Here is a 16,638-nt window from a genome sequence, read left to right on the forward strand (position 1 = left end):
ACAATTTTCAGTAGTTTTCTCTTCATATGAAAAATGTTACTTCAGTGGAACTTCACTGATTTACACCAGTTGAGAATCTGGCTCATGATTTTGTCTTCTGACAGTGTCCCTTTACTTCTTTTTACAGACTTTTCCCAGGAAACCATTTGACAGCTAAGGAGGTTTATGATTTTTTAAACTGCTGTATGCAACCTGTAGAAATCAGAGAATTGCATTTGTATCATGAATGCTTATTTTCAAACAGGTTCTGTCCGTTTAGAAGGTCTGAAACAGATTCACATGTATGTCCTGCTCTTGCTCCAGTTGGAGTTAGTGGGAATAGGATTGGGTCCATAGTCACACATTTGAAATTAAAATATCCCCAAATCCTCAGAAACCTTTACATAAAATATTCATAATCTTATTTACTATTTCCTGTGTGCAAATCTATTTCTATTGCAAAGTTGTTCAAGATACAGTAATGGTTTTAATGTTATAATGGATTTTTTTCTAATTGATGAAAAACAGAAATCCTTCAAATAAATAACCAGCGAGACCTCAAGGTGCAGGCTCTGCATGAACTTGGAAATCTTCATTTTTATGCAGGAAAGAAGAGGTACATAGTCTTTGGATGAACAGTAGAAACAAAAATGATACAATTTTTATTTTTGTAATTTTATCAATAATTTTCCTGACTTTCAGCTCTTCTATGAGTTAATCTGCTGTCTTCATTTCCATGTTGTTCTCCCATCCATTTTCTCTACTAACTGCATTAATGAATGGCTTTCTTTGGAACCAATATATATGCGTCTTTACAAAGTAACTGTGTCATTTACCATACAGCTATTTTTTCTTAGTAAAATATTGTCTAGTGAGTTGATCAAAAATTATATTTTTTGTGTCTTACAAATTAGATTCCAGTTTTCTGTTTGAATAAGAATTATTTGTAGCTGATAGAAAACAGAATAAAACTCTTCTTCTGCTACAGAAGATATCTGCAATATGATGGATGCATTTTTATGTTTTACAGATCTGCTTTTAAATATTGGTGTCAAGCCCTTGATGAAACACTCAACATAGCTGATGTACTTAACAACTGGCAAGAGTTAGATGGCTTTTCAAAAAATGTTACTGACGACTTTACGGGTGAAAGTTCTAAACATTTTAGTGAGAAATGTATTTATCAAGCTGGAATTTGGGGGTGCTTGCATGCAGCAGTTTTAGCAGCTAAGATAGCTCAGTAAGTATTTTATTTTTTAATGTATTTCTTTAGATTTTAGAACTCCACACCAACAAATGCTCCTCCAAGGCCTTGAGTGCTCCGACATACATTTAAAAACATATTAAAGAGGAGTTATAAAACAAAATCAGTCAAAGCAGCTGTACTTCTCCTATTACCCTGACCATGTCTTTTGCTAATTAACAGTGAGCATGCCCAATACATTATAACTGTAAATTCCCACACTGCATCACCGCTTTTCCTTAAAACAAAAATTAATCCCCCAGGTTCCTCAGCCTTCTTCCAATTCCCACTCAAGCACATGAACTTTGTAGCATACCCAGAAGGTTAACAGAGTTGAGCTATTTTTTTAGATCAGCATGTGGAGAGTATTCTAAAGGGAAGTGCCCTCCTTAAGAACACTCTGTGGACAGCCCCCTCTCTCAAGCACTGCCCTCTGATTTTAACTGCAGCCGTATGGTATAGGGAGGGATCATAGGAATAGAATAATAATATATGTATAAAACATAAAAATCTAATAAATGATTGACAAATTGTAGCCAAAAGGACTTTACATCCTTATTAATTTTCAATAGAAACATCAAAATTTTCAAGTTAGTGCTCTTAATGAATATTAATCTATTGGGGCAAATTTAATGGGGAAAATAGTAATTTTTCTGATTAGTCTTAGATCAGATGAAGTTTTATCTGTTGTGTGCAGGACTACCGCAAATAACTATATCAGCCAAGCTATTGTATGCATACTATTAAAAGACCATAGTTAAGATTCTGTTTTGTGCCTCTAAGAGGCACAGCACAGAATTAGCAGCCGGGGGTAGGGGGGAGGCGGGGAAGGGGCAGGGTCATAGGTGGCTTAAACTACCTTTTGTGACCACTGATCCTGAGCTGCTCTGCAGCCCCAGGTGTAACTTAAGCAGCAGCCTGTCCCTGGCTGCCTTGGTCGACAGTGCACCCGGAATCTCTACAGCACTATGGCTCCACCCACAGTACACTTCCACCCCATGGGAGTGTCACAGTTCAGGGCAACTGCACCTGTATTCCCCCTCCGTGGTCCGCCAAGGACACCCATGTCAGCAGCCATCACCTCTGTTGGGTAGCAACCCTCATCTGTCTGCCTCCTGACCAGGGTTTTTCCAGGCTATGCAGTTCCCTGCCTACACTGATATTCCCAGCAAGCCAGACTGCCTAAACAGGGTACCATCTCCTGTTTGCTTTCTCTTCAAAGGCTATGGACAGCCTAATGGCCTACAGCTATAAATTACAATATAGCTTTTTATAAGTAAGCACATTTATTTTGAAGGTAAGAGCATTACCAAGAAAGCATATTAAAACAATAAAAGAATCTACATGCATGCTAAAAAGCTTACAAGAGGTCACCCCAACTCCAGTCTCTGGCTCTAAGTGTCACTCCATCAAAACTCACAACTGGGTTTTCCCTGTGGTTACAAGTTCATGATTGTCTCAGATTCAGAACCAGAAGAACCAGGAATAGTTCAGCCTTTTCCTTTCTATAGCACGGGCCTTTGATCTTGGTCTCATGTAATAGACAATCAGCAGACAGTGACCCCCTCCTCAGGGCATATTTTCAAAAGGCTGGGTTTTTGCATTCCCCAGAGATGTGGAATTTGCATTCACCTCCCTCTAGATATTCCCCAGGAAAACCACTTAACACTTTTTGTTCCACAAGTCCATTCTTATCTGGCATATTGTTCAATATAGTCCTTTGATCCTCCAGGTCTCACATATGTAACATATCCCCACGCTGGAGGTTACATACAACACTGGCCCACAATTATACATAACCCCTTCATTTAATACAATGGACCCCAAAGATACTTACATTTAATTCAGTTAGGTCTCCCAAGGATGTTGCAGGAAATTGCCATATCTGTCACAGCTAAAGCTTGTGAGGGAGTCCTGGGAAACCAGCCTTACAGTTGTCTATCTCAATTCCTGCACTGGGGGAATCCTTCTCCATCAATTTCCAGGGCTTTTAGAGCCCGTTTATGCTGCTCTGGCCCTTTTACCCAAAATAATGGGTCTGGAGCAGAGGTAAGGATTTTGCCCCATAAAATGCAAAAGATTAAAGCACCTTGCACATATTATACACAGAATAGTGGCCAATCGTCATGAAATCTCTGGTGAGATATTATGAGGGGGGATATAACCACATATCTATTTGTTTCTCTTTTTTTCTATATAGGTTCTTATACTGCCCTCATCATCATAATATTGAGAACCTTCCAGTAGTTCATTAAGCCATGTGACTTAACATTTTCAGATCTGAAAAACTGCTAGAGTTCATTATTAATAATAATAATGATAGTAGGGAAAAAAAGCTTTGTTAATTAACATAAATTAATGAACACATTCAAATGTCTTGCTTATATGTTATACTTACTCAGGTACATATTGACATCAAATGTGAGACTAAGAACTAAATGCTGCATTTTCTCTGCTATACTCTTTAAGGTAAGGATATATTTTCATTTAGAATTTATTCAGTAGTTGGCATATTGTTTTCAAGGTATAAAGCTCAATAAATGACCCATGATATAAAAATATTCCTGTATCAAATTATGTAGAGTCAAGATTGAAGGTAGATGCCAACATATGCACATTAAGTTGTGTTCATTATGGGTTTTTTAACATTATTTCTGTATTTTAGTCTCAAAAATTATCATTTCAATAAGAAGTTAGTCTCCCAGAGAAGAAATAAAATATTGAAATGTGAAGATGGCTAAAACATTTGCCAGTCAAATAGATCTTTTTTCCTCTTGAAGTACCTAACATCAATATCAGCAGGGTACTTCCTGTCACAGATCACTACAGAGTCTTCATAGATTGTCACACATTTTTAACTAGGTAACTGGGAGTATAAGAACTTTAAAAAAAATCACTGCAGAATGTTTCTTCTGGTAATGCAAAATATTGACTATTCATGCTAAAATTTCAACTGTGTTAGAAGTTTCTTCTAAAAGGTATGGCAGTGCATTCAAATGAATAAAAATTTCACTTACAAAGAAAGTAAGATCCTTAAATTAAGAATGCAACCTTTTGGAAACAAAGCCAGGAGTAAAGATGTTTCTGTATACTCTGGGAATGGAGATTTGAGGCATTTCTAAAAACAGGGATCCTGAAAGAGGGATCACAAATATCCTGTCAACTGGACTTCTCATAGGCACAGGGGTCTATGCTAATAGATACCAATGCAAATCAGGAACTTAATCAGCTTCATCCAAAAAAATTGAGACTAGAAAATTTGTAGAATTATTTTAATCACATGCATCATCCTAGGATACTTATTCTGCAGCCTGATCCATGAGGATAGAACCCATTCAGACTGAAGCCCTGTTAACTTCACCAAGAATAGAAACCAAATCCTAACACTTGAGCAAAAGGAGAATTTCCATTCGCGCCTGTGATACAAAGCTGAAAAATGTTGATTCCATGCATCAGAGAGCAATAGTATTAGCAGATCATCGCAGTATTATCCTATTTGAAATACTTGTGCATGACTGGAGCAGGACCTGCCCTAGTTCGTTCAGATGGCTGTAGCTTGGTGGAATAGTGTGCTGCAAAATGACAGTCCGCTGTCATGTACCTGACAAGTCCCGTAACTTATTGTTTGGTTTGGAAGGTTGTTTTATAACATGGTTTCCTCTTTCTAGTATAGTCTTTAATATAGTTATTGTCCCAGGTTTATGCTAGCTATTTTGTGTTTCACATTGCTGCATGAATCTATAAACGGTAAGGCCATGTCTGCACTAGTGCGCTTACAGTGGCACAGCTGTACTGATGCAGCTGCGCCACTGAAGATCATTCATGTAGATGTTCTATGCCAATGGGAAAGAGCTCTCCCATCGATATAATAGAACCACCTCCAGGAGTGGCAGTGGCTATGTTGGCAGGAGAGGCTTTCCCACCAACATAGAGCTGTGCACACTTACCACTTGTGCCAGTGAAACGCATGTCTCTCAAGAGTGTGTTTTTTCACATCCCTGAGCGACATAGCTTTTGCCGACATAAGTGGTAGTGTATACGTGGCAAGTCTCTAGGCCATGAGTGCTAATTGTGATGTCATAGACTCTGTATAGGAGGAATTTTCAATTTCAGAGGCAACATTTCTATCTTGTACAATACTCGCCCTTCTACAAATGTTTCCCCTTAAAATCCATTTAAGATAGATCAACTTTAGTAAACAATCAAAGAAAACACATTTTCCTTATTTAACTTACTGTCCATGTGTCATAAACAATACTATTCTGTGGCTTGGTCTAGGATAGCAAAGATGCTGGCAAGCAGGATGATGGCCATCACTATCCAGGATGTTCCCACTCTCTAGGGCTCTCTCCTCAGCTTTTTCACTTTGACTCCCCCCTCACTCAGCAGGCACAGGAGGTCAAGGTTCATGTCTTCAAATAACAGCCATTTCTCTCTTGACCAGAGAAGACTAAAATAGAAAAAAGGGAAAAAAACTCCCATTGGTTCTACCTCTTACAGTAACATTTTTACCTTGGGACTGCTATTGTTATTTCTGCTCTCAATGAAAGAAATCTCACCTGCCTCAGTGAAACAAGGAGGTGGCTGAAGCAGTGTCCTGAGCTGTGACAGACAAAACCTGCCCCTCAGCTTGCCTAAAGGTGGTAGTGAGTCTTCCAGAAGCAGCAGGAAGTTGGTGGAGTCACAGGCTGTGAAAGACCAAACCAGCCTGCTAAGCTTGTGCAAAAGAGAGAGAAGCCTTCCTGTGGGGAAAGATACTCTCCATAAAGAGATGTTTTAAGACTTCCATGAGATAAGGAATCTTAACAAGCCCTTCCTCCTTGTTTTCCCTGGCTCCTGAAGTGCTTGAATGAATCATTAATTCCTTCCTGTATGCTATCAGAAGCAGTTACCCTCTTCTCCCAGGGGTTACCTGACACATTTTCAAGAGGCTCTCTGGAAATTTACTATTATACTTGTTCCGCTCTTTCTAAAGTCTTGTTTGGATGTGCTCTGACTTGGAGAGCTGAGCCCTAAACCCCATTAGGAATGTTTCTTAGCAGGAAGTGGAATATTTTCTGAGGCTTCTTTTGTGGTAATTTTGTTTATTGGGATGGATGTGTGTGGGGGGTGTGTGTGTGTATTTGTTTTTGTTTATTTATTGCAGACTTCCCTCCCAGTCCTGAGTCAACAAATAACTAAGACTACTAGCATCCTTCCCTTTGCCACGCAACTAGTTGTTATACAACTGGTTGTTATAAATCTGCTCTGGGACTGCATAGGTTCCCAGAAAATTCTGAAGGAGGAGAGGAGAGAATTAGAGAGCAGGAAAATACTGGATGATGATGATGATAGTCATCCTGCCTGTCAGAGCAAGTGATGAGACAAGAAGAACACAGAAAAAGCCACTGAAAGCAAATTAGCAGTAATTTTGAATTTAGTTTACCTTAAATATAATTTACTTGTCCAGACAAACAGACATTCTTTGTGGCTTTTCTGGACCTAGATCTGCTTCTGTGCTTTGTTCAGTGTCATCTGATGCTCTCTTCTATCCATCTACAGCCGGATCCCTTACTCTATCAAGGTTCAGACATGAAAACATTAATCATTCCTCTACAATTTTGCATGGTTTCATTTGGAGCCAGGTGAAATATAGAAGTTGACTGAATTTCATTTTGAGTTTTGGGAATTGTTCATCCTTTTTTATGCTTCACAGCTGCATATATACTTACAAATATGTCATTTTTATTATTTTCAGACATTGTTTAAAGTCTCTATTCCACATCCCACAGCTGATTGTGACTTTGCACAATATGAAATACACAAACTTATTCCTGGCATTGATTTGTTCTCTGATCGCTACAGAGCTGATGTCTCCACTGTAGTTGCAAGTCTGAGTTTTCTTATATTTGAATTGCATTGTGCAAAGCAAAATCTAATAGTAAGTACTATTCAAAAACATATATGAATGAATTGTAAGTCATCATATTTAATAGAAAATTGTTATGCTTAATCTGTTGTGGGTACCTTGCATGTATTGGAGAGAGCCCTTGTTATCTTTGTTGGCTGTTGGTCTGGGGGCTGTTGCAACAGGGTCATGGCACAGAGTTCTGCATTTTTTAATCCCTTAGGGCAGAGATTCTCAAACCGGGGTGTGTGTATGCCCTGGGAAGGAGGGTGCCCCTGGGGGCATCATGGAATGTATTTGGGGAGACGGGCTGTGAGAAGCTTTAGGGGGGAAAAAAACTTTCTGCAGACATTGAGAGCTGGGCAGCTGGAGAGTGGCGGCTGCTGGCCGAGCACCCAGCTCTGAAGGCAGCACCACCACCAACAGCAGCAGAGAAGTAAGGGTGGCAATACCATACCATGCTACCCATCATATTTCTGCTATGCTGCTGGTGGTGGTGCTGCCTTCAGAGGATTGTTTCTTTATTTCTGCTTCTGTCCCACCCTGCAATACCCTAAGTTGCTTAATATATATACAAATGGAATTCAGATACAATTTTATCACTAAAAGAATAAAACAAATCTTGTTTAAACTATGTAAGAAATACTTTAACTCCTGTTATAATAGACAGCAAATTTCTTTCTATCCCTCGCTTAAGTATTGAAACCTTTATTTAAAAAAAAAAAAAAGAAAAACTTGCTTTACTTTGCCACAGTCTCTTTTTTTTGCCCACCCAATCTCATCCACAACAAAGTACATTTTACCTTCTTCTGCTATTATGACAGCAGGTCCTGCTGCAAGGCTCTGGTCTGTACCTCTGCCCTCCACCAAGTTCCTTCCCATTTTCCACTTTAATTCTGTCCCCTCCTAGCCTCTAGGTTAATTTTATTCTATTCAGATTGCTTCTTTCTCTCCAACTTTAATTAAACACACTCTCACCTGCTTATCAATCTCAGAGAGCAGATTGCTAGTTGAAGAAGTACTTCACACACCTCTTTATGCACATCTATAGACACATTGCTCCTGTATCAGGTAGAGTAGCTAGTCGGCCATAGATCAGAGGCACTGCAATAGCAGTACCAGCAGGGCAAGAGCTATATTTCCACCATATTGTAGAGTGTAATCAGTTGTGGGACTGTTTTGGACAATGGACACCATTAAAGCACACTTAAAGTGAGGTCAAATTTGGCTCCAGATTTTGGTTTGATAAAATAATATTTTACAGAATATATTTTTTTCAGAAATATTTTAAATTTGTAGAGAAAACATTTCAAGAACAAACTAAGATTCCCTGGAGGACTTTGTAATACAGACACAGCACTATTAAACTAGTTCATGAGAACCGTAAAGTGACATTGACAAGAAAATAACTATAAGCCAAAGTAACACTGCGTAGCTTGTCCACACTAAAAGAAAATTAAAAAGAAAAAACAGTATAAGTGGTTAACAGTAAAGCAGATTACAGAAGTTCTTTCAATGTTAATCCAAATATGATTTTTAACCTGAGTATATTTTAATCTGTAAAATAGTGAACAAAGTTTATTTATTATTGCAGGACTGGGTCCTAGTATATTATACTTTTTTGTGTGAGTTACACTTAGATCTGCAGTTGAATTGAAATTAATGGGACTGTTTGGATAGTTAAATATTAATCACATAAGTAAAGATTATAGGATCAAGCATTTACCTTTTATTAACTTTGTCTAATAAAAATAATTTAGATCAAGAGGCACATTCACTGTTGGATAAGCAGGTCCAACTCAGCTGAGCCTTGTCAGGATTCAATTTGTATTCTAATCTAAATAGTTTAAATTAGAAAATTATTATATTTGACTAGGTATTTACTATTTTATAATGTCATCGGTATCGTTTTATCCTTTTAGTGATTGTTTTAGAAAATTTTTGGCATCAGAGTGCAGACTCTTTGAGCAATCCTGTGTACTAAATTCTTTCAAGTAGATGTACTCTTATGGTACATCAAACACCCTTGAGCTAAGAGGACAATTTTGAGGAAACTTTAAATTCTGTTGTATTGATCAGATGAAAGACAGTGATCTTAAGAATAGTAGGATTGGCTTTAGCCATTTACAGAATTTTGTAAAGTATCCATTCTTCATAGAACACAAGAGAAGCAGTTCTGACGAAGATATCAAGCCAGGATGGCAATGGAAGTACTAGCACTATAAATTAGGCTACTTTCATGTGTTTTCTTTAATGTAGTCTTTGCAGTACTGTATTTTTGTATTGGCAGACTTTCTGGCTTTTATGTATAGACCGCCTAACATTTTTTTTCCTGCAGGTTTTGCCACTGTTTACATTGTACCAATACTTCGTTTCTGAAATTTGTCGGGACCCGCTTAAATGTATCGAAGGAAGAATCCTCAAGGTAATGTAAAACTTTCTAGCTGCTACAACATATTACATTTTTGAATAAACTTTTCATTTAACTTTATTACTAAATGTAATTGAGTTACTGTTGCTTGGTATATAACATTGTGCCATGAACGGTAAAAGAAATACTTTATACTTGAGTTCTTGTTCAATATTTCTTCTCTCGATGAGAAACTTGATGGAATGAGAGTCTTTTGTGATTGAAATCACTATTATTTTTTATTATTGTCTTTACTAATCAAGACTCCTACAATAGTCAAAAATATGAACATAACATATTCCCTCTGAGTCTGGCCTTTTTCTTTGGCAAACATTGATTCTTCTTCGAGTGGTGTCCCGGTGTGTGCTCTACTCTAGGTGTCGGTGTGTCCCTGCGCCGGAGATCGGAGATTTTTCGCAGCAGTTCTCGGTCAGGGGAAGGGCGCACAAGGAGCTGTCTTGTGCAGCCATTGGTGTCTCCTGTAGCGCACGGACCCCCGACCATCCCCTCAGTTCCTTCTCAGCCTTTCTCGGCTGCAGACGGAGCTCTCCTTGATACTTTCTGGAGAAAAAAAGTTACATAGGAACTTATTAGTCTATACTTAGTTACATAGTTTTGTTAGTTCCTCTTAAAGGATTTTCTTCAACAAAAATAATTTCTTTACTTAGTTCTCCATTTACAACTAGCTCTATGGTTTACCACATCAACTAACTCCCACCCTCATCTATCGGGGGGGAGGAGGGCTCAACGGGGTTTAAAAGTGTGACTCCTGCCGTGAACCAATGTCGGTCTCTGACGGACACACATCCTACATCCGCTGTCTGGGAGAAACTCAGATCTCCCAGAAATGCATACACTGCAGCAACTTGAAGTCAAGAGCAAGTCGCGATAGGGATCTCAGTTTGAAAATGCTTCTGATGGAGAAATCCCTCCAACTTCCACAAGAGACGTCCTCCAGGGAGTTTCACAAACCGAGATCCCTAAGCAATGATAAGGCTCCGACTTCCAAAACTATCAGGAAGTGAGCCTCGACCTCTCCAACAAGAGACTCTCACAAAAAGAGAGCTTCCCTAGCGAGGTCTTTACCCTTGCTCCACTCATCCAGAGAGATTACTTATGAGGCACCGGGCTCCTCCATCACCGTCCCTCAGCGGACCTCTGCTGAGCCCCAACGCGCAGCACTGGAGTCAAGATGTCTCCTGCTCTTTAATTTTTTTAAAAATATGGAGTGTATGTGAATGTGGCTGTCCTTATTCACTTCCTTACTCCTGTCAACACCAGTAATGTCATCAAGAACATTGTCGTAACTTTTGGAATAGGTTTGTCACTTCATTTGTACTCCTGCTAAAGTTCTTTAAATCTTAGTGTGAGAGCATTTTTAAAAACAGCATAACTTGTAAGTGAAAGTGTTCTATTATAGAGTTTGGATAACTCAAGGAAATTATGAGGATTGTGGAGAAGGGAGAGTACATTGATTTGGATAAAATATAGTTCATTGACTTGAACTATAACTATAAAGTTCTAACCAAACCTGAACCCGAATTGATTTTTTTTTCCAGTTTTGGAGAAAGTTTGTTTATTTTATTGTTGTCACATGAGATCTTCAGCTTTTGGGTTCATTTATTCAGTACAAGATATATAGGATAGCTGTCTAGCCGAGAACATTCTCGATTAAATTGTGTCCATTTTAAATGGTCAAACTTTGGGTCAAAATTACTTGACGATTTCCCTTTTAATATAATGTATTGTAAGGAAATGGAATGACTAAGAAAAGGCACTAAAACTAAATCTCAGTTTCTCATTTCTTTAAAGATTAAAGTACTTACAGATTTAGGATTTTTTGCGGAGGCTTTCTCTGAACTGTGTCTGCTCAATCATGGCGAAAAAATTCCCTGGAAAGTACCTGCAGGCTACAGACTTATTGGGAAAATGATGGTAAAATATGCATGCTTGGATTATATTTATACCCTTACTTGGTTCTTCTTCATCGAATTATAAAGATCCAAAACCTTTACAAGCAGTAGAGCCATTACTAGTTCCTGAAATTACGAGTACTCCAGCATCATGCAATAAGCAGTTTAGGTGACATGCACTGAATGAGGGAGAAAACCATACATTGAACCGTGAAGACAAAAATAAATTTTGAATACCTTTCTTGTTCACTGTGTGTCATCCGGCCTATACAATGAGTAAGGCAGGCGTTTTGCAGGAAAAAAAAAAAAAAGTGTATGTGACCATGTAGTGTAAGGCTATAGGTGAAATCCTAGCCTTATTTCACTCTATATTTCAGTCAAAATTCCCATTGACTTCAGTGATGCCAGGATTTCACCCTTTCTTATAATGCATATGCACAAAGGGACAGAGTTCAGGATATATACACTTGGGTATCTCCTGATCTTGAAACATTTTATTTTGCAACTTTAACATTCCTTTCATGTTATTTCATGTAAAGAATGTGGTGTGTGTGTGTGTGTATAAACAAATGCCATAGAAAGACATTTAATGGGTTAAGAAGCTGAAAGTCTTACAAGAGTAAGATACCAGTGTTGTTTCCTAAAGAGAGTGAGCATATTGCACTCCCACTAGATTGGAACTTAGAGGACACCAGTACCATTAGTGATATTTTCTTTGGCCCTCTGGGAATCTTCATTATTCAGAGCAGCACTTAAACATGTGCTCAGCCACACTGAAGTCAATTGCATTTGAACACATGCTTAAATCCATTTCTGAACTGAGGCTTACATGACAATATAGCATGTGACACTGTACCATTACATTGGTTTCCCCCAAGTTCCTTGTAAGATCATCAGCAACTCATTCATCATTCATTGTTACATTTTAATTACAGTCCTTTCAGAAATTCGACTCATCAAAACCCCTCCTGACAAATGCAAACTTACAGGTAAGAAAACAACTTTGTCTCATAGAACTAAAATATTAGTGCAGAGCAAGACTATTCACCTGCATAGTGTCAATAGAGTCACCTGTTAGAGTCAATAGGAATTATGTGACCTGGAGAATATACCTATTTCTGTGCTTTCTATACAACTTTGTTTTGTCCATTATATGCCTCTGTAAAGGGTTTCCTTTTATTATTATTATTTATTTAATGTTAATAACACTCTTTAGCACTTCATAAACATTAAATTTCACAACAGGCATCTTTGGATAGAGGTTAGTGTCACTGTGCCTCAGTGGGTCATAACAGAATACCAGATTCAGGACAAATGCCAAGAAATAGGGCAGACACACTGCAAAACTGGTGGTTATGCTTCCATGAGAAATTCCAAACAAGCAACAAAAGTAAATTTCTGTCTTACTACAATGGCTAACAAGAAGTCAGAAATGCAGTCTCCTTAGGTATTGCAGTCCTTGTTTCAACTCCCAGGCACTAGACTTAATGATGAGTGGTTATTTAAAACCAATTTCATCAACCAAAGGGCTCTTCTGATTCCAAAGGACCAGCCACACGCACAGGTCAATATATAAACTTAGATCTTACCCTAGAATCGTGCTGTTGCCATTCCTTTACTATCTAATACCTAAAGGTTTATTTATAAGAGAAAAGAAGAGAGAGTTAAAATGGTTAAAGGAATCAAATACATACAATAATTACAAAGTTCTTGGATCAGGCTTGAAGCAGTGATGAAAAAAAAAAAAAAAACTGTTGGCTTGTTAAGTCTCTGGTTGCTTCCAAATGATTAGAAGGTCCTCAGTCCTTTGGTTAGAATAGTCCCATTAATATAAGTTCATAGTCCAGAGATCAGAGCAGGAAAGAGGCCAAATGGAGATGTTTCCTGGGCCTTTTATACTTTCTGCCATATGTTGGGAACTTCATTATCTCAAACAAAGCCCTCAGCACAGTTAGTGGAAAAGTACAGCCACCATATGTAGTCCAGCGTCACATGAGCTGGTCACACGCCCTTGCATACTTCAGTGAGTCATAGCAGCGGCCATTACCCATATTCTGACTGGAACATCCACAGGAAAAAGCAACAGAGAGTCTTGTAGCACCTTTAAGACTAACAGATGTATCGGAGCATAAGCTTTCATGGGTGAATACCCACTTCGTCAGACGCATGTGGGTATTCACCCACAAAAGCTTATGCTCCAATACATCTGTTAGGGCTGGTCCACACTTAGTCCGGACTTCGGACTAAGGTACGCAAATTCAGCTACGTTAATAACGTAGCTGAATTCGAAGTACCTTACTCCGGACTTACCGCGGTCCAGACGCGGCCGGAAGTCTCCCCCCGTCGACGCCGCGTACTCCTCTCGGCGAGCTGGAGTACCGGCGCCGACTGTGAGCACTTCCGGGATCGATCCCAGAACATCGATGGCGTGCCGCCGGACCAGCCGGTAAGTGAAGACTAGGCCTTCGTCTTAAAGGTGCCACAAGACTCTCTGTTGCTTTTTACAGATCCAGACTAACACGGCTACCCCTCTGATACTTGACATCCACAGGAAAGTCCATCAGGTGGGGGATAAGCTTCTTCCATCACCCATTGTGTTTGTTGATGGGCTATCAACTGGAATACTCCATTTACAATGTTCTGTCTAGATTGGATGTTAACCACCCGGTGGGTGTTACCCAAGAGCAAACACTTTTGAAATACAGGTACATAATCAATATTCATAACTTCATGAATATATGCATGATACATGCATACTGTAATGGGAGGACAACTCACCGGCACAGCGCCTCCTGCTGGTTGTCCAGGGAATTAGCTCTTTTCCAGCTCGGAGCGCCCTCTGCAGGCCGGCTGATGTCTCACTTGCCACTGTCCCCCATCTTCCTCCCGGACTCCGGTGCCCTTTACCCAGGGGTTCTGCCCACTGCAGCAACCCCGAATCTGGTTTTCCCCACTCAGGGGAACCCCTAACCACCATTCCCACTTCAGTATAAGGCTACTGCCAGTCACCATCTAGCCCCCATTCACTGGGGCAGATTGCAGTTTACAAGCCAATCATCACAGGCAAGGGGGATTTGGACCTGCTGCCTTGGCCTACCCCTGGGCTGCCCTCTGCAACCCCAGTACCCTTCTGGGCCTTTAACAAGGCCTGCAGCCTGGGGGGTTTCCAGGCCAGAGCTCCCCAGCTCCTCTGACCTCCCCCCAGCCCTGCTCTGCTCTACGCACTCTGTTCAGCTCCCAGCAGCCAGGCCCATCCCTCTTAACAGTTAGAGAGAGACTGTCTCTGCTTCTGGCCCACTGCCCTCTTATAAGGGCCAGCTGGGCCCTGATTAAGCTGGCTGCAGTTGTGGCTGCTTTCTCAATCAGCCCAGCCTTTCCCCTGCCACAGTCCTCTCCCAGGGCTGTTTTAAGCCCCTCAGGGCAGGAGCGGGGTAACCACCCTGCTACACATACACATAGGATAATCATATTAAACAAATCATAACTTTTCCATTGACACCTTACATGACATACTTTGCACAAGATTTGTTGCAATTGCAGTGGTAGCAACAATAATATACATGGTCATATTTTAATCATATAACATCACAGTTAGTATTATTATTGCCAGTTTATCAAGTGAGAACACTGACAGAGATTTGACATGACCAAAGCAGGAGAATCTCCACAGGATCACTGTGGCTCTATCTTAAGATTTGATTTAGTTAGTTCTGCTATTTATACTTCATGGTACTATATTCAGAACCTCTTCTAGCTTTGTTATTCCTTTCAGTGCTGTCTTATATGTTTTTCTAATGGCAGGGTGGATATCTGAAATCTATATTTAGTAAAATATGGGTGGACACAGAATCCATAGTCTACATAATGAATTACCCATTCCTAGTTTTAGTGAAAGTTGCATGGTAACTATTTACTTATCTTTTAGTTTCCAGGGTTTTAACATTTTTTCTCCCTAGTGCTGTGTACAAGATCCAGGGGAAACAGCCAGTTGAATATGCAGGAGAAACAGTGAAACTGACTCTACACAAAGTTCTGTCAATGCACTATGTAAATAAGCAAACTTTAATTTACAGTAAGTTTACGTGTCACTTTTAACAACAGTAGGTTAGTAGACAGAAGCGAGATTTTTTAATTGACGGCGTCTCTTTTGTTAACTCAATTTATTCAGACTTTTGTCTGAGTAATGGTTTGAAAGTACATGTCCCATCTTGGTCTACTGGTTAGAGCACTGAGCCAATATTTTTGGTTTCTATAGTCGGGTCTTCCCTTTGGTTTCTGTGTGATCTTGGGGAACCATTTATCCTTCCTGTTTCTAAGTTTACCCATCTAAAATGAGGATATTAAAAGTCAATCTTCTTGAAGAATGATTAAAGGATATTTCTAAAGCATATTGGGATTGTCTGATGGAGGGCTATCTAAGTACCAGAAATATATTTTCATGTTTTCTTTTCTCAGCAGCCTGGGTGAAATCCTAGGCCCAGTAAAGTAAGTGGAGTTTCGCCATTGACATCAGTGAAACCATGTATTCACACCCTGGTCTGGAAAATCTTCTGATGATATTCAAAATTAATGTATTATACAGAAGTGCTGATTAAATTGTTATCACCAGATGGTGCTGTTACATACAGTGTTATACATTCTTTTGGATACTATGAAAACAGTGTTCAGTTTTAGTACCAAGAGAGATAAATATCAGAACTGATTAACTCAGTTCTAAGATGGAGCCTCAATGATTCTATGGGCAGCCTTCTGCTTTGGTCAAGTCACATCTGTATGTGTCAGGTTTCCTGTCTAAAAAATGGTGATAATAGTACTTACTTCTCTCTTCAGAGGTCTGATATGAAATTTATGAAGTGCTAAAAGTTATAATTATTATTACTAATAATTAAGGCAGCATTTACAGAGAGTAGAGTGGAAAATACAAAGTTGTGTAGCAATTACACAGTATTGTTAGTTTTGTGATGCAGGGTTTTTTTTGCTGGGGGTTGCAAATAATGTGAGTTTGCTCCCTGCCTTAATTTCTCTAACAAGAATCAAGTCTTGGAGCAGAGTTGGGATTTTGGCTGAGATTACTGATATAGAGTTTTACCTGTATACTATTTGTGACTACTTCTGTTCAAGGACAGGTATATACTTTGTAAATGAAACAAATTAAGAAAGTATCCAGACTGTCTGTCACTGACTTTCTCCCTCAGCGGGAAAACTT

At 39.3% G+C, this 16,638-nt stretch overlaps 1 protein-coding gene across 3 annotated transcripts in view; it reads left to right on the forward strand.

Annotated features, from left to right (window-relative positions):
* CFAP54 (cilia and flagella associated protein 54) overlaps window positions 1-16,638 on the forward strand; it is a 216,749-nt gene that overhangs the window by 138,320 nt on the left and 61,791 nt on the right. For all 3 annotated transcript variants that reach the window (XM_054028552.1, XM_054028545.1, XM_054028538.1), the window contains 7 exons: window positions 508-595; window positions 1,010-1,219; window positions 3,625-3,691; window positions 6,960-7,142; window positions 9,448-9,534; window positions 11,332-11,454; window positions 12,368-12,421. In XM_054028552.1, coding sequence (XP_053884527.1) covers window positions 508-595; window positions 1,010-1,219; window positions 3,625-3,691; window positions 6,960-7,142; window positions 9,448-9,534; window positions 11,332-11,454; window positions 12,368-12,421 — 812 coding nt within the window. The remainder of the gene's footprint in view (window positions 1-507; window positions 596-1,009; window positions 1,220-3,624; window positions 3,692-6,959; window positions 7,143-9,447; window positions 9,535-11,331; window positions 11,455-12,367; window positions 12,422-16,638) is intronic.

The sequence above is a fragment of the Malaclemys terrapin genome, chromosome 1, assembly GCF_027887155.1.
Source record: "Malaclemys terrapin pileata isolate rMalTer1 chromosome 1, rMalTer1.hap1, whole genome shotgun sequence".
NCBI classification, from domain to species: domain Eukaryota; kingdom Metazoa; phylum Chordata; order Testudines; family Emydidae; genus Malaclemys; species Malaclemys terrapin.